This window comes from Schistocerca americana, chromosome 1, assembly GCF_021461395.2.
Source record: "Schistocerca americana isolate TAMUIC-IGC-003095 chromosome 1, iqSchAmer2.1, whole genome shotgun sequence".
NCBI classification, from domain to species: Eukaryota; Metazoa; Arthropoda; class Insecta; order Orthoptera; family Acrididae; genus Schistocerca; species Schistocerca americana.
The window spans coordinates 890,539,810-890,560,677 of record NC_060119.1 but is presented as its reverse complement, the minus strand read 5'-3'; the positions used below and the strand labels follow the sequence as shown (position 1 = coordinate 890,560,677).

Here is a 20,868-nt window from a genome sequence, read left to right as displayed (position 1 = left end):
GATGCTGCCAACACATTCGAACTTTTGTATTGTTGTATTGTACAGATTTTTATCTGTTACATATCACCAAGGTATTTAGTATACAATGTGATCAAAAGTATCCGGACACCTGGCTGAAAATGACTTACAAGTTCGTGGGGCCCTCCGTCGGTAATGCTGGAATTCAATTTGGTGTTAACCCATCCTTAGCGTTGATGACAGCTTCCACTCTCGCCAGCATACGTTCAGTCAAGTGCTGGAAGGTTTTTTGGGAAATGGCAGCCCGTTCTTCACGGAGTGCTGCACTGAGGAGAGGTATCGATGTCGGTCGGTGAGGCCTGGCATGAAGTCGGCGCTCTAAAACACCCCAAGGTGTTCTATAGGCTTCAGGTCAGGACTTTGTGCAGACTAGTCCACTACAGGGATGTTATTGTCGTGTAACCGCTGTGCCACAGGCCGTGCATTATGAACAGGTGCTCGATCGTGTTGAAGGATGCAATCGCCATCACCGAATTGCTCTTGAACAGTGGGAAGCAAGAAAGCGCTTAAAACATCAATAGGCCTGTGCTGTGATAGTGCCACTCAAAACAACAAGGGTGCAAGCCCCCTCCACGAAAAACACACCCACACCATAACACCACCGCCTTCGAATTTTACTGTTGGCACTCACACGCTTGCAGATGACGTTTACCGGGCATTCGCCATACCCACACCCTGCCTTCGGATGGCCACGTTGTGTACCATGATTCGTCACTCCATATAACGTTTTTCCGCTGTTCAATCGTCCAGTGTTTACGCTTCTTACACCAAGCGAGGCGCCGGCCGGTGTGGCCGAGCGGTTATAGGCGCTTCAGTCTGGAACCGCGCGATCGCTACGGTCGCAGGTTCGAATCCTGCCTCGGGCATGGATGTGTGTGACGTCCTAGGTTAGTTAGGTTTAAGTAGTTCTAAGTTCTAGGGGACTGGTGCCCTCAGATGTTAAGTCCCATAGTGCTCAGAGCCATTTTTTTGAACCAAGCGAGGCGCGTTGGCATTTGCCGGCGTGTTGTGTGACTTATGAGCAGCTGCTCGACCATGAAATCCAAGTTTTCTCACCTCCCGCCCAACTGTCATAGTACTTGCAATGGATTCTGATGCAGTTTGGATTTCCTGTGTGATGGTCTGGATAGATGTCTGCCTATTACACATTACGACCCTCTCTGTCAGTCAACAGACGAGGTCGGCCTGTACGCTTTAGTGTTGTACGTCTCCATTCATGTTTCCACTTTACTATCACATCGGTAACAGTGGACCTATGGATGTTTAGGAGTTAGGAGTGTGGAATTCTCGGGTACACACGTATTTCACAAGTGACACCCAGTGACCTGACCACGTTCGAAGTCCATGAGTTCCGTAGAGCGCCCCGTTCTGCTCTCTCACGATGTCTAATGACTACTGATATGGAGTACCTGGCAGCGGGTGACAGCCCAATGCACTTTAATATGAAAAACGTATGTTTTTGGGGGTGTCCGGATATTTTTGATCACATAGTGTGTATCTAACACCATACTGGTCCTCAGATCTGGAGAACATCCTCACAACTGCAGCAGCCTCCATGCCCCTACTTGAGCCACTATAATTTTTAGAGCATGCTACTGCATGATTTTCTTGTCACAGTTTCTCACTGTCTTCATTTTTGGACATTTTCCTTGTTACACACTGGTGGCAGTATTTAGACATAATTTCTACACCTAAACCTTTACCTGAGTCAATACCAATAACAGATTCAACTCCATACAGAGATGTGTGACCCCTTTGCATCCGGGTCCCATCTACAGACACACACAGGTCAGACTCCTGATGGCTAAAAATGCATTGTTTCAATCACTCAATGGCTGCTGGTTGCCACTTAACCAGAACATTGGTACTTAGTAGGTGCATGGACAGCCAGCGACCTTGTGAGGAGACACTGTCATTCAGAGTAAGTGCTTATTAAACAGTAAGGAGCATCTGAAGAAACTCTTCGACCGAAGCAAAGCTCTTGATGACAGTAGTTGATGCAAAATATAGAGATGCACATTGCGTGTGCATCGTGGCCCTTGTGTTTGTCTTTTGGTTTCTGCTGCATTCCGTAAATATACATTATATTGGACATAACGACAAAACGAAGAGATAGGTACAAATGTCGAAACCATAAATTTCTTCCCAAACATTCTCAGCTGGGATTTATTACGTCCTGCTCAAGTTCGGCCTGGTACTGGCCGGAAAGAACAATCTGAGATGTACTGTGACCGTATCTTTCTCTACATTAACCCTTTGTTTCCCGACATAAGAAAAAATTTGCTTTTTAACATTTTCTTTGCAGAATTTATGCTATTGTGGCCTCAAATGACGGTAGGATTTTTTGTAAAATTTTATTTTATTTTGCACAACTTTTTTCTCTCCTGGTACTCAGAAGTACCGTCAGACTCCATGGACAGAATCACAACATGCGCAGAAAAATGCTCCAATTTTTATAACTTGTATTTTATTCCACATAAATATTAAATATTTTTACATTAGTAAATTAATTAACAGAAATATGATATTTCTGATTTTTTTTTTAAATTTCGCATAAATTTATTCTGGAGCAACTTCACAATGCATAGTAACTTAGCTATACATTTTTGACAGTGTATACATATCACATATTTAGTGATACCTCATGAAATTGTAGGAAACAGTTCTTTTTTTCATTGCAGCACAAATACACTTTACATGTACTACATTGTGAATGTGGTCTCGACTGAATTTTATTTTTCGCACACATTTCGCATCGTCCTCTTTTACAACTGAACACTACAAAATGGTTTCCTCGGTTGCCAAGACGTACATCCTTCGGAACAGAAAAGTTATCCTTCGTTCTCTTTGGGAGAGTTATTTCATCTTTACCAGAGTTTCTCTTTTTGAGATTTGGCACTTGCTGTTCGTTCATTAGCCCTAGTACCACAGCACGCCTGAATTTCAGCAGTGGCAGTGCCCCATGTAGATCACTGAAAATGACGTAAGCATTGACAAAAGCAATTTCTATTGCTCCACAGAAGAGACGGTGCCACCATTTCTTTCATCGCTTGTCAAAACCATAAGTTGAACGTAATCTGTCTGCATGATCCACACCACCCATGTTTTTATTGTAATCACATACAATAACTGGACATGGTATAGTCATCTTAGTTCCATCTTTCTGATTTTTTGTCACTACGCTCTGTTCAGTGCCATGGAAGTTTGACGCAAAATGCACTACTTTATTTTCCTTCCATTGAAATACGGTTAGGTCTAAAGATGCCTCTCTGTGATTTGATTTAGAGATTTTTCTTTAGGTAAATTCCCTGGCAAACCTTTCCTGTTTGTTCTAATTGTTCCAAAGGCAAATGTATTTACCGATTTCTGTGTGAGAAAAGGTGGACAGAACAACTAGTGAGAGGTAATGCATTGTTGCTACAATAAAGTGTTGACACAACCTGACGGTACTAATAAGTCCGCCTTATATTTTCCACTTTATCTCATTCACATGTAACGTAATTCTTCAAACTATTATAAAAAAACAAAGAAGGTAAGTACGTACAATGGAAAACTCAACGGAAGTTTCAATAAATTGCGCACAAATTCAGGCAACACCATGGAAACAAGCACATACAATCTTCTGCTTTCACAGCAGCGCGCGAAAAACAATTTCAAGCTCTGACCGCCAGAGAGGTCTATGTATTGCACAATAACATCTATGAAACAGTAGAGCAGAGTTACTGTTACGTACCGACAGGCTCTCAGATCACGAAACTGCACCAGGAGAAAATAATGAAAGTCAAAACTTACTGGTACTTTTAAGTACCGTCAGGCAACAAAGGGTTAATTCATACTTTTCGTTCGGAGCAGAGAAAAGTGTGGTGTGCCAAATATTATGGAGCCATGCCTACTTTTTTTTTAATTTTCCTAATATCTCTATCTAACAGAAGAATATTAAAGGCACTCTGCTACCATCAGTACCAGCAATATGTTATAACACTGTTGGACTCTTTCACCGAGCGATGCTCGTTGTTAAGGCACTGGACGCGTATTCGCGAAGATGGTGGTTCTAAACCCCGCCCAGTTACCCAGATATAGGTTTAGCGAGTTTCTTTACATCGCTTAAGGAAAATGACAAGATTTTTCGTTTGGAACGACACGGCTGATTTCTTTATCTGCATCCGAACTTTCGCTCCATCTCAGATGACTTCGTCATCGTCGGGACGTTAAACACCAATATTCTTTTACATTTTCTGTTGTTTACATGCTTCCTGCAGTTGTACGCCCTGTTATGGGACGCAGACATAATTCACTCTACAACAGAAGTGAGCAGTACTAAGATGTCGTCGTGACTGACCCACGAACAGTGCAAGAACCCACAGACTGACAACGCCGTCAGCGGAAATTAAACAGGCCTATCGTGAGGGAGTCCCCTCACTACCAGGCAGGAGAGGAGTATTCTTGGAGCTCCATGAAGTGCACTACTACTGTGCTCAGCTCTGTTTCTGTAAATGCAAGGAACAGGCTGCAGGCAGCAAGCATCGACAGACACGTCCGTTTGGCTTTCATATGAGTCACGCTGAAAGAAACGAAATGTCAGAAGGTCAGGAGTCCAACCTCTTTCCTATACTAACAATGGAAAAAACGACTCGTTTCTCTCTTAGGAAAGTTACGTCGCAGCAACAGGAAAAAGGAAATGCTACCTGCAGGAGGAGACTTGTTAGGAAACTGGTAGAATCTGTAAAGCAGCAGCACCTTGGTATTGGGTCTGTACGAGTCTCCTGCTCTGTACGTTCACCTACCTTGGCGTAATTCATCCAACTGCGAATTTATATGTACATACAGATATATAATGGCACAATACAAGTTCTAATCGAAATTCAAACTGCACTACTAAATACGGAGTGTAACGGGTGTAACTACAGTTATTTCTGTTGGTGACTGAGGGCAGAGTACTGAACAACATTGCATCAGTATTTACATCATTCGCAGACTAATAATTAAAGCCATTACAAGTCGTATGTTTTCCCCGTTGGTTAGTAGCTCCAAGTACATGTGGTGTGAGAAAGCCGTTAATGCTTATTTTTCCCTGGGCAGTAGGTCAGGTGTTGAAGTGTGGATGTGAACACGCAAAAAGCTTAATCTATGCTGACAGGCGTAGTCCATTTAGTAGTACAGTTACGACCGTGCGGAAAACGTTAGGTCGTACAATTTGTGACTTGTTTGTAGGAAGATTGTGCCACACAAAGAAAAAAAAAACCAACACTCTGATATTTGTACATATTAAAGTACTACACATAAAAATTTGTGCAGTTATACCGTCACACCCTGTACAGTTGATAATGTAAAACCAGCATTAGGCAACAAAATGATGTTTGCAGTCGAATGTGATGTTGCGCACAAACTCTATGCGCCGGCCGAAGTGGCCGTGCGGTTAAAGGCGCTGCAGTCTGGAACCGCAGGACCGCTACGGTCGCAGGTTCGAATCCTGTCTCGGGCATGGATGTTTGTGATGTCCTTAGGTTAGTTAGGTTTAACTAGTTCTAAGTTCTAGGGGACTAATGACCTCAGCAGTTGAGTCCCATAGTGCTCAGAGCCATTTGAAACTCTATGCACATCTCCCCACCCACCTCCCATCTTCGCACCTAAATAGTCATTACAGTGACGCTGCAGGTTACTGCCAACAGTAGCGCAGGTAGGAGTCTCGCATCTTCCTGAAGAACACATCTACTATAGAAGGTGCACTGATGCACTCCTTAATCATCAACCAGGTCAAATTTGCTTAAGGTGGAATGTAATGGATTTTGGTCCAAAAAGTCGATTTTTCAAAAATAGTTTTCTTGATCAACACAGTTCAATCTATGGTGTGTGTGAATTTTATCGTGATAGCAGCTTTAGAAACACCTTTAAACTGTTAAACTGATTAACGCGACACTGGCGGCTACTCCCATCCTTCCCGACATTTGGGAAACTGCTTGCTTCAGAGGAATTTTTGTCAGTGTGAAGGCTATTGTCTTTCGATATCTTTGGCTGACATCTATATCTCTGGACGACATCTATATCTTTGCCTGAAAAATTTCTTGCATGTGGTTTAATTACGTTTTGACAATAATAACACATATTAGTAGATGGAAGGCTGAATTCGCAAACCTTTACGTGGAAGTCAAGATTTATGCATAATGGTTGATGGAATAACTGTGTTTAGGAAACGGAGGTTTCATGGAAATATATTTACCAACAAAAAAGAGGAAGCAGCTCGAAATGAAGAACATAAGCCCTCAGCTTCAGCATCAAAATTTGGGACAGAAGAATTGTACAGGTGCGTGAATGATGTTGATAAGGATTCCACTGGATTTGTGCTTATTGATTTAAAGCTTCTCTGCCAGTCTATAAAGTTTTCATGTTTATGTGTTAGTTGTAAAAATGCGGAATGCAAGATTGTTACTGAAGAAAGAAGAGTGGGAATAGCTTGTGATTTTAAATTAATTTGTAATTCGTGTAGCTATGAATTTTCATTTTCCTCCTCCAAAAACACTGACACTGGTAGGTTAGTATATGCTCTGAGATGCCTTGAACAGGGCAGGGAAGGAGGTAATTTATTGTGTGGTTTTCTAACATACCTCCACCTTGTGCAAGGTTTGAAAAAATAAATAAAGAAATGTCTGATGGTGTGTGCGATACTGCCAAAGTTTCTATGAAGAAAACAGTGGAGGAATTGGTGCAAATAAACCAAAAAGAAATAGATCCTGGGATAGAAATTCATGACAGTGATGTTACACGCCGCAAAATGGCGTGCTTATTGCCTATTTAAATTTAATTTTTTATGGCTGTGTCCAATTTGTATCCTAGTATTCCATATTTGTACCACACTTTCACAACCTGTTTTACTTACAGGAATTGCTTCAGAAATGACTTCACGAGCTCGAAAGCAGTGGGGTGAGTTTGCAAATAGTAATTAAAATGTTAGAGATGTGGATGTTATAAATCTCGCACTCGAAACCATGTCAGCACCTTGTGTCTGCCTCCTCATGGCTCCCACAAGATGCAACCGCTGGATGGAACTTTCGTCAGTCCTTTGACAGTCTGTTATTCTGAGCTGGTACGTGGATGGAAGAGAGAAAATGCAGGTCCAGTACCAAACGTGTATAATGGTGAACTGAATGGAAAAGTCTACCTCAAGTGTCAGACAGGGGAGATATAGCAGTCAATTGGTTACAATGACAGGAATATACCCGTTAAACCCCCACATTTTCACGGATGCTGATTTCATTGCCAACAATGAAGGAATAATTAAGGATTTACCTAATGATAAAGTCAATGAACCATCTGCAGGAGCTATGGCTTCTAAAAGTGGAAAAGCTGATGTTGAAGTAGAGGGAGGAACATCTGAAATTACACCTTGACAAATCTCACCCACTGCACAAATGAAGAGGAGTCCAGCAATGAAGGGAAAAAAAATCATGTCCTTCAGTAGGCCTAACCTTGTCTCCATACAAGGGATTTCTTGAAGTATCGACGACAGCAACAAATAAACCAGAGACAAAGAAGCACAGGCCACCAAAGCCTAGGAAACAAGAATCATCTGTTTTTTAGGATGATGATTTTAGCGTGAGAGAAGATTCGTCCACACTTAGTAGCATTCCGGACAATAGGGTCCCCACTAATGGAAACAGCAATTGTCTCTTTTGATCAGGTAAATTTTCGCAGAACGAGACAGGGAAACAATGGGTAATGTGTCTAATGTGCGAAATGTAATCGAATACCGAATGTGCACGTTACGGTAAAGGACGATATGTGTGTGACTTCTGCAAGTGAAATTACTTAGGATAAGGAATTCAGTAACTAAGATGGTATATTTCGCGTGCTTTTCTATTGTGTTATTGTGTTTCATAATGTTTTCTTAGGTTCAGGAGTGGAATTAAAATACAAGGTGAAAGGATATCAATGATACGATTAGCTGATGACATTGCTATCCTGAGTGAAAGTGAAGAAGAATTAAATGATCTGCTGAACCGAATGAACAGTCTAATGAGTACACAGTATGGTTTGAGAGTAAATCGGAGAAAGACGAAGGTAATGAGAAGTAGTAGAAATGAGAACAGCGAGAAACTTAACATCAGGATTGATGGTCACGAAGTCAATGAAGTTAAGGAATTCTGCTACCTAGGCAGTAAAATAACCAATGACGGACGGAGCAAGGAGGACATCAAAAGCAGACTCGCTATGGCAAAAAAGGCATTTATGGCCAAGAGAAGTCTACTAATATCAAATACCGGCCTTAATTTGAGGAAGAAATTTCTGAGGATGTACGTCTGGGGTACAGTATTGCATGGTAGTGAAACATGGACTGTGGGAAAACCGGAACAGAAGAGAATCGAAGCATTTGAGATGTGGTGCTATAGACGAATGTTGAAAGTTAGGTGGACTGATAAGGTAAGGAATGAGGAGGTTCTACGCAGAATCGGAGAGGAACACTGATAAGGAGAAGGGACAGGATGATAGGACATCTGCTAAGACACGAGGGAATGACTTCGATGGTACTAGAGGGAGCTGTAGAGGGCAAAAACTGTAGAGGAAGACAGAGATTGAAATACGTCAAGCAAATAATTGAGGACGTAGGTTGCAAGTGCTACTCTGAGATGAAGAGGTTAGCACAGGAAAGGAATTCGTGGCGGGCCGCATCAAACCAGTCAGTAAGCTGATGACAAAAAAAAAAAAGTTTTCTTCGACAATGAATTATTAGATTTTCGATTATTTGTTTTAATTTTGACAGACTTGAAACGAATGGAGTATTCCATACTTTTGCCCCATAATCTTCTTCTTCGGTTATCAATCCACAGGTTGGTTGGCAGCAGCACGCCATTCCGTTCTTTTGTCAACTTTCTTCTTCATATCTGCATAGGTCTGGCACCCGATGTCATTTATTACTTGTTGAATGTAGCTTAATCTAGGTCGTCCTCGGCGAGTTCTTCCTTCAATGATTCCTTCTAATATTCTCTTAATGAAATTGTTATGCCGTAAAATGTGACCTATGAAGGTTATTCTTCTTTTCTGTATATTTCGCCAAAGAGATCTGTTTTCTTTCACTCTTCTGAGGACATCTTCGTTTGTAGCCTTGTCTCGCCAGCTGATTTTTTCCATTCTCCGGTAGCACCACATTTCGAATGCCTCTAATCTTCTCTTTTCTTCTTTTCCACTAGTCCAAGTTTCACATCCGTAAAGGGCTGTACTCCACACATAGGTTTTCATGACTCTCTTTCTTACGTCTAAACTAACATTTCTACTCGTCAGTAAGTTTCTTTTTCCATTGAATGCTATTTTGGCAAGTTGTATTCTGTTTTTAATGTCACTTTTGCTCCTTCCATCTGCTGTTATTTTGCTACCTAAGTAGTTAAATTCTGTAACCTGCCCTAGTTTCTCTCCCTTTATTGTTATTCGTATGGGTTCATTGTAGTTCAGGGCGCCACTCACCATCACTTTAGTCTTTTTCTTATTTATTTTCATTCCATACTGTTCTTTTAAGGTGTTTTCCATTTCATTGAGTGCGGCTTCTAAATCTTCTTTCCTTTCTGTAATTATGGCGATATCATCTGCATATCGCAACATATCTATTTTCATTCCGTTAAGTTTTATTCCTACTTCAATATTCTCTCTTATTTTGTCTATTGCTTCTTGGATATATGCGTTGAAAATTACTGGAGATAGTGGGCATCCCTGTCTCACTCCTTTCCTTATTCTTGCTGTTTCTTCTTTGTTTTCCTTCTTAACTAAGGCTGTTTCATTTTGGTATATTTTAAAGATTATCCTTCTATCATTATATTTCAGACCAGCCTTCTTCAGAATTCTAAACATTTCTGGCCATACAACATTGTCAAATGCCTTTTCGAGGTCTACGAAGGCTATAAATACTTGTTTGTTTTTGGAAATTTGTTTCTCAATTATTAGTCTTAAAGATAAGATTGCTTCCCTCGTCCCTACACCGCTTCTAAAACCGAATTGGTCTTCACTTAGAGTGCTATTCAATTGGTTTTCAACTCTTTTCAAAATTATTCTTATTAGAATTTTTGATGCGTGTGAAAGAAGACTGAGTGTTCGATGGTTTTCACAGTCCATAGTAGATGCTTTCTTAGGTATGGGGAATATGATGCATTTCTGATAGTCTTCAGGAACTTCACCTGTTTTGTATATTTTCTGTATGAGTTGCAGTAATGTAGCTTTCATTTTGTCTCCTGATTTCTTAATTAGTTCAGAAGGTATATCATCAACACCTGCCGCTTTCTTATCTGGTAGTTCTTTTAGTGCTTTTTCAAATTCATCTTTCAGAATTGTGTCCCCTAGTTCTTCTTTCTCTACTTCTTCGCTTAATTCTATCATATTATCTGTTAGAGGGTCTCCTTGATATAGCTCTTCAATGTATTCTTGCCATCTCTTCAGCGTGTCATATCCAAATAGTACCTTGCCCTCTTTGTTCTTTATAGTTCCTGAAGATTTTACTTTCCGTTTAGCAAAGTTTTGTTTTATTGTTCTGTAGGCCAAGTCAGTTTTTCCTTTAACCATGTTTTCCTCCACCTCTTTACAAATGCTGTTGAGGTAATTTTCTTTTGCTTTCCTAGATTCTCTGTTTATTTGGTTTCTAAGCTTTCTATATTTGTTTTCGCTTTGCTCGTCAGAGGCATTTTTGTATAGTCTTCTTTCTTCCATTAGACAAATTATTTCAGGTGTTATCCACTCTTTCCTGTTTACAGGTTTGGCTTTCCCAATAAATTCTTCTGCTGCTTTATGTATGCCTTCTTTGATTTGTTTCCACTCCTCGTTAGTACTCCCGGGAATAATGTTTGATGCCATCTCATCAGTTTTCCGTGCATAAGGGATCACTAGTTCTTCAGACTTTAGGTTATCTCTGTTCCATACTTTGTTCGTTTTTCTCTCTAATCGCTTGAGTTTGAGTAAGCATTTCATCATTACAAGGTTGTGATCACTATTAATATCCGCAGACGGGTAGCTTCTGCAATCCTTGATTTGGTTTTTAAAACGCGATTTTACTAATATATAGTCGATTTGGTGTCTTCTAGTATCTCCTGGGGCTTTCCACGTGTACCTTCTTCTTTTATGGTGGTTGAAAAGGGAGTTCGCTATGACCAACTTGTTTTTGGCACAAAATTCAATTAGCCGGCTTCCTCTTTCGTTTCTATCTCCTAGACCATATTTCCCTACAATTCCGTCAACTTTCTCTTCTCCAACACTAGCATTCCAATCTCCCATTATAATTAAGTTCTCTTCACCTTTAACATAATTTATAACTTTGTTGATGTCTTCATACACTGTTTCTATTACATCGTCTTCTTCTGCCGATGTCGGCATATAGACTTGTACTATTACCGTGTTCTTTGGTTTGGTTCCAATTTTGACTAGTATTATCCTAGAGTTAAATTGCACATATCCCCATAATCTGAAGCGCCAAAAATGTCAAACTTTGTGTTAAGCCTAATTTAGAAATGTTCCTAACGTAGTATGTATTCGAAAATATAGGAAGCATTAAAATGTATCCCAAAGTATGTGCTACATATATTTTGTTTTTTTAATGTGATAAAATGGGAAATTTGTAAACGAAAAACAAAATGGTATTCCATATTTGTAACAATTTCTCTTCGGATATTTTGTCGAGAGAGCGGTTGTATACAATTACTAAGAATGGAGCTGTTATATGAGCTTAATCAGAAAGGAACATAGTTATTAAGCGACTTCAGTTGCTTCGCTACACCGAGGACATATATTTCTATGTCGCCAATGGTGACTGCTGTTCTTGAGTTTGGAATAGTTACTTGCTCTTCTTTGGTGAAGGAACGTCGGAAAACAGTATCTACTAACTCCGGTTTAGTGGCGCTGTCGTCGGTAAGACTGCCATCGCTATGGTGCAATGAAGGTATTGGCTGTGTTTGCCTTTGGTGTTCGTTACGTACGACCTTGATGATAACAATGTCCAATTTTCGATACCATTACGGTAAGTAATAAAAATGAACGGTGAGGATGAATACACTTACGAGAAGATTTACGGGTGGTGCCACAACTCAGTTTCCCAGAAACTTCGCTTACTAACAGAGGGTTCAAAGAAGCGTTTCGGCTTATCCACAGATACGGTATCTGATTGTGAAAAAATTGTGGTGCCTCATGTGGCTTTTAGCTCCGTATAACTTCGGCCGAAATGCTGGCACAGTGGCTAACGTTGCGGCCTTTCAGTTTTCCGCCCCTCATTCGAAATCCGATTATTGCGTTTCTTTATTTCCATTATCCATGCGGCGTGTCCGTAGAAGTTTCCTATCAACCTAGGGGATACAAGGGCGTTATATTAATTGCCAAATTACAACTCAATTTCACAATAAGTGTGAGACATTTAGTGTATAGTATATATGTGTGTGTATGATATTTTCAGGGTTAAAATGTTTTTAAATTCTTGTATATCATTCTCATCTCAACGGCAAGAGCCTTGCTGCAGTGGATACACCGGTTCCTGTCTGATTATCGAAGTTAAGCGCTGTCGGTCGTGGCCGGCACTTGGATGAGTGACCATCCAGGCCAGCATACGCTGTTGCCATTTGTCGGGGTGCACTCAGCCTCGTGATCCCAACTGAGGAGCTACTCGACCTAGTAGTAGCGACTCTGGTAAAAGAACACCATCATAACGACCGGGAGAGCTGTGTGGTGACCACACCTCCCTCCTATTTGCATTCTCAGCTGAGGATGACACGGCTGTCGGATGGTCCCGATGGGCTACATGTAGTCTGAAGACGGAGTGCTTTCTTTATTCTTATCTCAATGATTACATTAATTCTTAAAGTTTATCTTATGTTTATTCCTCAAAAGATCTGGTGCATTCTCTTGGATGATACCAATGGTAGAGACCTTCTAAACACAGATATTTCGAACACTATGGGCAGAGTTCGCAGGCAGGTTTGCTACAGTAATATTTCTTCATATGAATTTCACTCGATAAGGAAACGTCGTTGACATTGATGATGATTTCATATACTGGCGATAATTTCTTGAAAACAGGACAAAGCGGATATCTTTACCGAAAATTCGTGTTTGCAATTGATTATTATGAATCCAGATACACCATAGGAATTTTATGGAAAACGTTTTCGAATAATTTTCTCATTTCTTTATTTATTTTAATTGATTCACCAGACATAGAATTAGTAGACGAATAAGGACAACATTATTTCAATACACTTTCGAAACATTCACGTAGTAATCTTCTGTGGACGCGGGTACATAAATGAAAACAAAAATAAAAACAATTATTGGGGTTTTGAACACGGGAAGGTGGCAAGGGGGATGGGGAGGGGAGGAACTGTGCCTCGGCTTCTGTTGAATTACTCTGAAGCGCCAGAGATAATGGTACAGGCATGCGTTTTCAAATACACGGATATGGGAACAGGTAGAATACGGCGATGCGGTCGGTTACACCTATACAAGACAGCAAGTGTCTCGCGCGGTTGTTGGATCGGTTACTGCTGCTATATTGGTAGTTTGTCAAGATTTAAGTGAGTTTGAGCGTGGTGCTATAGTCGACGCACGAGAGATGGGACACAGAATCTCAGAGGTAGTGATGAATTGGGGATTTACCGTACGACCACTTCAGCAGTGTACCGTGAATATCAGGAATCCGGTAAAACATCAATCTCCGACATCACCGCGGCCGGAGAAAGATCCTGCAAGAAGAGGACCAACGACGACAAACTGGTGCAGATTTCAATGCGGAGCCATTAACCATACAACGAAACATCATCCAAAGCCGAAGGCCAACTCGTGTACCCTTGATAACTGTACGACAAAAAGCTTTACGCCTCGCCTGGGCCCGTCAACACCGACATTGGGCTGTTGATGACTGGAAACATTTTGCCTGGTCGAACGAGTCTTGCTTCAAATTGTATCGAGCAGATGGACGTGTACGGGTGTGGAGACTTTTCTGGCTGGTGGAGGCTCTGTAATGGTGCGGGGTGTGCAGTTGGAGTGATATGGGACCCCCGATACGCCTGGATACGACTCTGACAGATGACACGTATGCAAGCGTCCTGTCTGATCACATGCATCCATTGTGCGCTCCTACGGACTTGGTCAATTCCAGAAGGACAATGCGACAACCCCCACATGCAGAATTGCTACAGAGAGGCTCCAGGACCACTCTTCTGAGTTTATACACTTCCGCTGGCTACCAGACTCCCCAGACATGAACATTATTGGGCATACCTGTGATGCCTTGCAACGTTCTTTTCAGAAGATATCTCCACGCCATCGTCCTCTACGGATTTATGGACAGCACTGCAGGATTCATGGTGTCAGTTCCCTCCCGCACTACTTCAGACATTAGTCAAGTCCATGACACGTCGTGCTGAGGCACTTCTACGTGGTCCCTGGGGAAGCTACACGGTATTAGGCAGTTGCACCAGTTTCTTTGCCTCGCTAAAAGGCGCATGAAGTAACTCGAAAACTTTCACGGTCGTTTCCTCAGAAACGGTCGAGTATCTACGGATAAGCCGAGATACGTGTTCGCTGACTGTGATCTCTCTTCCACTGAGTGAAGTTCCTTGGAAATCGGGTTGCGACATTTACCGTGTTCGCTCTAAAGCAAAAGGTGGCGGGCTATATTCCCTCCATGCACATACACTGGCTGCCATATCACAATAATTACGTGTAAGAAATAATACACTACCGGTCATTAAAATTGCTACACCACGAAGAAGACGTGCTACAGACGCGAAATTTAACCGACAGGAAGAAGATGCTGTGATATGCAAATGATTAGCATTTCAGAACATTGACACAAGGTTGGCGCCTGTGGCGACACCTACAACATGCTGACATGAGGAAAGTTTCCAACCAAATTCTCATACACAAACAGCAGTTGACCGGCGTTGCCTGGTGAAACGTTGTTGTGATGCCTCGTGTAAGGAGGAGAAATGCGTACCACCACGTTTCCGACTTTGATAAAGGTCGGATTTTATCGTATCGCGATTGCGGTTTATCGTATCGCGACATTGCTGCTCGCGTTGGTCGAGATCCAACGACTGTTAGCAGAATATGGAATCGATGGCTTCAGTAGGGTAATACGGAACGGCGTGCTGGAGCCCAACGGCGTCGTATCAGTAGCAGTCGAGATGACAGGCATCTTATCCGCATGGTTGTAACGAATCGTGCAGCCACGTCTGGATCCCTGAGTCAACAGATGGGGACGTTTGCAAGACAACAACCATCTGCACGAACAGTTCGACGACGTTTGCAGCAGCATGGACTATCAGCTCGGAGACTATGGCTTGCGGTTACCCTTGACGCTGCATCACAGACAGGAGCGCCTGCGATGGCGTACTCAACGACGAATCTGGCTGCACAAATGGCAAAACGTCATTTTTTCGGATTAATCCAGGTTCTGCTTACAGCATCACGATGGTCGCATCTGTGTTTGGCGACATCGCGGTGAACGCCCACTGGAAGCGCGTATTCGTCATCGCCATACTGGCGTATCACCCGGCATGATGGTATGGGGTGCCATTGGTTATACGTCTCGGTCACCTCTTGTTCGCATTGACGGCACTTTGAACAGTGGACGCTACATTTCAGATGTGTTACGACCCGTGGCTCTACCCTTCATTCTATCCCTGAGAAACGCTACATTTCATCAGGATTATGCACGACCGCATGTTGCATGTCCTGTACGGGCCTTTCTGGAGACAGAAAATGTTCGTCTGCTGCCCTGGCCAGCGCATTCTGTAGATCTCTTACCAACTGAAAACGTCTGGTCAATGGTGGCCGAGCAACTGGCTCGTCACAATAAGCCATTCACTACTCTTGATGAACTGTGGTATCGTGTTGAAACTGCATGGCCAGCTGTACCTGTATACGCCATCCAAGCTCTGTTTGACTCAATGCCCAGGCGTGTCAAGGTCGTTATTACGTCCAGAGGTGGTTGTTCTGGGTATTGATTTCTCAGGATCTATGCACCGAAATTGCGTGAAAATGTAATTACATGTCAGTTCTAGTATAATATGTTTGTCCAATGAATACCCGGTTATCATCTGCATTTTTTCTTGGTGTAGCAATTTTAATGGCCAGTAGTGTAGCAAATAAGTCGTGAATCTCTTTTGGACGAATTCTCGCACGAAGTTCCGCTCGCGGCGTTTTCACCGCTAAGTGTGAGAGCTTACCCGGCAGCAGCAGCGGCGGCGGCGGGTGCGGCGGGCCGTAGCGCACGACGGCGGCGGCCCTGGGCAGCGTCTTGTAGGCGAGCCGGAAGTCGAAGCCGTGTCCGGCGGCGCCCGAGCCCTGGCCGGCGCGCGCCAGCCGCAGCACGCGCAGCACCAGCGACACGGAGCGCGTCTCGCTCACGTAGACGGCGGAGCCCCAGGACGCGCCGCACCACTCGCCGCCGCCGCGCGGCCGCTCCGACTCGGAGATGTGCAGCGCGCCGTCCGGGCAGCCGTCCGCCGTGAACGACACGAAGCGGCCCAGCGTGAAGCTCTCGAACGTCAGCTGTTGGCACGCGCCACAACACGGCGCCCTATTAGTTCCACGAAGCATTAAACGCCATCAGGGCAACTTCCTGCAACTTGCAAGGGGCAGCATTCCGAGACAGATCCGCGAAATTCACACGGTAACCAACCTCAGCATCACCAGTCTTCGCTACGCTGTGGGCTCTGGGCACGCAGCTGCTCCCTCCTTCCCACTGTCCGCCTGGCATGGAATAATACATCTTGTAAGCAGACGCAACGTAACTTTTCTTTCTTTCCATCGGTGTACTGCGTCACGTCTGGCATGTGTTATGAATGGATGTCTCGGAACATTGTAAATAAGAAATTAAAGTGGAAAAGAATTAAAGTTAGCTTAAGTAAGAGTAGGGAACGTTATGAGAAATCAATTGAAACTTTCTTGTTCTCTTTAAGAGTAAGAGACGGAGTGAGGAATGAACTGAAATTTTCTTTTTAGTGAGAGGTAGAAGGATGAGATGTTTTTGTGAATTCCTAAGGGACCAAACTGCTGAAGTAATCGGTCCCTAAACTTACGCACTACGTAATCTAACTTAAACTAACTTGCGCTAAGAACAACACACACACACACACATGTCCGAGGGAGGACTCGAACCTCCGACGGGGGACAGCCGCGCGGTGCTATATTATTTGCAGCTCCTGGAGATACTAGAAGGTTTCAGATAGATTATATAATGGTAAGACAGAGATTTAGGAACCAAGTTTTAAATTGTAAGACATTACCAGGGGCAGATGTGGACTCTGACCACAATCTATTGGTTAAAACTGAAGAAACTGCAAAAAGGTGGGAATTTAAGGAGATGGGACCTGGATAAACTGAAAGAACCAGAGGTTGTACAGAGTTTCAGAGAGAGCATAAGGGAACAATTGACAGGGATGGGGGAAATAAATACGGTAGAAGAAGAATGGGTGGCTTTGAGGAATGACATAGTGAAGGCAGCAGAGGATCAAGTAGGTAAAAAGACGAGGGCTAGTAGAAATCCTTGGGTAACAGAAGAGATACTGAATTTAATTGATGAAAGGAGAAAATACGAAAATGCAGTAAATGAAACAGACCAATAGGAATACAAACGTCTCAAAAATGAGATCGACAGGAAGTGCAAAATGGCTAAGCAGGGATGGCTAGACGACAAACGTAAGGATGTAGAGGCTTATCTCACGAGGCGTAAGGTAGATACTGCCTTTTTTTTTTTTGGTCATCAGTCTACTGACTGGTTTGATGCTGCCCGCCACGAATTCCTTTCCTGTGCTAACCTCTTCATATCAGAGTAGCACTTGCAACCTACGTCCTCAATTATTTGCTTGACGTATTCCAATCTATGTCTTCCTCTACAGTTTTTGCCCTCTACAGCTCCCTCTAGTACCATGGAAGTCATTCCCTCATGTCTTAGCAGATGTCCTATCATCCTGTCCCTTCTCCTTATCAGTGTTTTCCACATATACCTTTCCTCTCCGATTCTGCGTTGAACCTCCTCATTCCTTACCTCATCAGTACACCTAATTTTTAACATTCGTCTACAGCACCACATCTCAAATGCTTCGATTCTCTTCTGTTCCGGATTTCCGACGGTCCATGTTTCACTACCATACAATGCTGTACTCCAGACGTACATCCTCAGAAATTTCTTCCTCAAATTAAGGCCGGTATTTGATATTAGTAGACTTCTCTTGGCCAGAAATGCCTTTTTTGTCATAGCGAGTCTGCTTTTGATGTCCTCCTTGTTCCGTCCGTCATTGATTATTTTACTGCCTAGGTAGCAGAATTCCTTAACTTCATTGACTTCGTGACCATCAATCCTGATGTTAAGTTTCTCGCTGTTCTCATTTCTACTACTTCTCATTACCTTCGTCTTTCTCCGATTTACTCTCAAACCATACTGTGTACTCATTAGACTGTTCATTCCGTTCAGCAGATCATTTAATTCTTCTTCACTTTCACTCAGGATAGCAATGTCATCAGCGAATCGTATCATTGATATCCTTTCACCTTGTATTTTAATTCCACTCCTGAACCTTTCTTTTATTTCCATCATTGGTTCCTCGATGTACAGATTGAAGAGTAGGGGCGAAAGGCTACAGCCTTGTCTTACACCCTTCTTAATACGAGCACTTCGTTCTTGATCGTCCACTCTTATTATTCCCTCTTGGTTGTTGTACATATTGTATATGACCCGTCTCTCCCTATAGCTTACCCCTACTTTTTTCAGAATCTCAAACAGCTTCCACCATTTTATATTGTCGAACGCTTTTTCCAGATCGACAAATCCTATGAAAGTGTCTTGATTTTTATTTAGCCTTGCTTCCATTATTAGCCGTAACGTCAGAATTGCCTCTCTCGTCCCTTTACTTTTCCTAAAGCCAAACTGATCGTCAAGTAGCGCATTCTCAATTTTCTTTTCCATTCTTCTGTATATTATTCTTGTAAGCAGCTTCGATGCATGAGCTGTTAAGGTGATTGTGCGATAATTCTCGCACTTGTCAGCTCTTGCCGTCTTCGGACTTGTGTGGATGATGCTTTTCCGAAAGTCAGATGGTATATCGCCAGACTCATATATTCTACACACCAACGTGAAAAGTCGTTTTGTTGCCACTTCCCCCAATGATTTTAGAAATTCTGATGGAATGTTATCTATCCCTTCTGCCTTATTTGACCGTAAGTCCTCCAAAGCTCTTTTAAATTCCGATTCTAATACTGGATCCCCTATCTCTTCTAAATCGACTCCTGTTTCTTCTTCTATCACATCAGACAAATCTTCACCCTCATAGAGGCTTTCAATGTATTCTCTCCACCTCTCTGCTCTCTCCTCTGCATTTAACAGTGGAATTCTCGTTGCACTCTTAATGTTACCACCGTTGCTTTTAATGTCACCAACGGTTGTTTTGACTTTCGTGTATGCTGAGTCTGTCCTTCCGACGATCATGTCTTTTTCGATGTCTTCACATTTTTCCTGCAGCCATTTCGTCTTAGCTTCCCTGCACTTCCTATTTATTTCATTCCTCAGCGACTTGTATTTCTATATTCCTGATTTTCCCGGAACATGTTTGTACTTCTTCCTTTCATCAATCAACTGAAGTATTTCTTCTGTTACCCATGGTTTCTTCGCAGCTACCTTCTTTGTACCTATGTTTTCCTTCCCAACTTCTGTGATGGCCCTTTTTAGAGATGTCCATTCCTCTTCAACTGTACTGCCTACTTCGCTATTCCTTATTGCTGTATCTATAGCGTTAAAGAACTTCAAACGTATCTCGTCATTTCTTAGTACTTCCGTATCCCACTTCTTTGCGTATTGAATCTTCCTGACTAATGTCTTGAACTTCAGCCTACTCTTCATCACTACTATATTGTGATCTGAGTCTATATCTGCTCCTGGGTACGCCTTACAATCCAGTATCTGATTTCGGAATCTGTGTCTGACCATAATGTAATGTAATTGAAATCTTCCCGTATCTCCCGGCCTTTTCCAAGTATACCTCCTCCTCTTGTGATTCTGGAACAGGGTATTCGCTATTAGTAACTGAAACTTGTTACAGAACTCAGTTAGTCTTTCTCCTCTTTCATTCCTTGTCCCAAGCCCATATTCTCCTGTAACCTTTTCTTCTACTCCTTCCCCTACAACTGCATTCCAGTCGCCAATGACTATTAGATTCTCGTCCCCCTTTGCATACTGCATTACCCTTTCAATATCCTCATACACTTTCTCTATCTGTTCATCTTCAGCTTGCGACGTCGGCATGTATACCTGAACTATCGTTCTCGGTGTTGGTCTGCTGTCGATTCTGATTAGAACAACCCGGTCACTGAACACCCTCTGCCCTACCTTCCTATTCATAACGAATCCTACACCTGTTATACCATTTTCTGCTGCTATTGATATTACCCGATACTCATCTGACCAGAAATCCTTGTCTTCCTTCCACTTCACTTCACTGACCCCTACTATACCTAGATTGAGCCTTTGCATTTCCCTTTTCAGATTTTCTAGTTTCCCTACCACGTTCAAGCTTCTGACATTCCACGCCCAGACTCGTAGAACGTTATCCTTTCGTTGATTATTCAATCTTTTTCTCATGGTAACCTCCCCCTTGGCAGTCCCCTCCCGGATATCCGAATGGGGGACTATTCCAGAATCTTTTGCCAATGGAGAGATCATCATGACACTTCTTCAATTACAGACCACATGTCCTGTGGATACACGTGTCTTTAACGCAGTGGTTTCCATTGCCTTCTGCATCCTCATGTCGTTGATCATTGCTGATTCTTCCGCCTTTAGGGGCAATTTCCCACCCCTAGGACAAGAGAGTGCCCTGAACCTCTATCCGCTCCTCC

General features: G+C 42.6%; 1 protein-coding gene across 1 annotated transcript in view; it reads right to left on the bottom strand.

The window, feature by feature from the left end:
* LOC124594941 overlaps positions 1–16,747 on the bottom strand; it is a 223,996-nt gene extending 207,249 nt beyond the window's left edge. The window contains exons 1-2 of the mRNA XM_047133447.1: positions 16,658–16,747; positions 16,239–16,527 (exon numbers count right to left, since the gene is read on the bottom strand). Coding sequence (XP_046989403.1) covers positions 16,239–16,527; positions 16,658–16,747 — 379 coding nt within the window. The remainder of the gene's footprint in view (positions 1–16,238; positions 16,528–16,657) is intronic.
* Between the last annotated feature and the right edge of the window lie 4,121 nt (positions 16,748–20,868).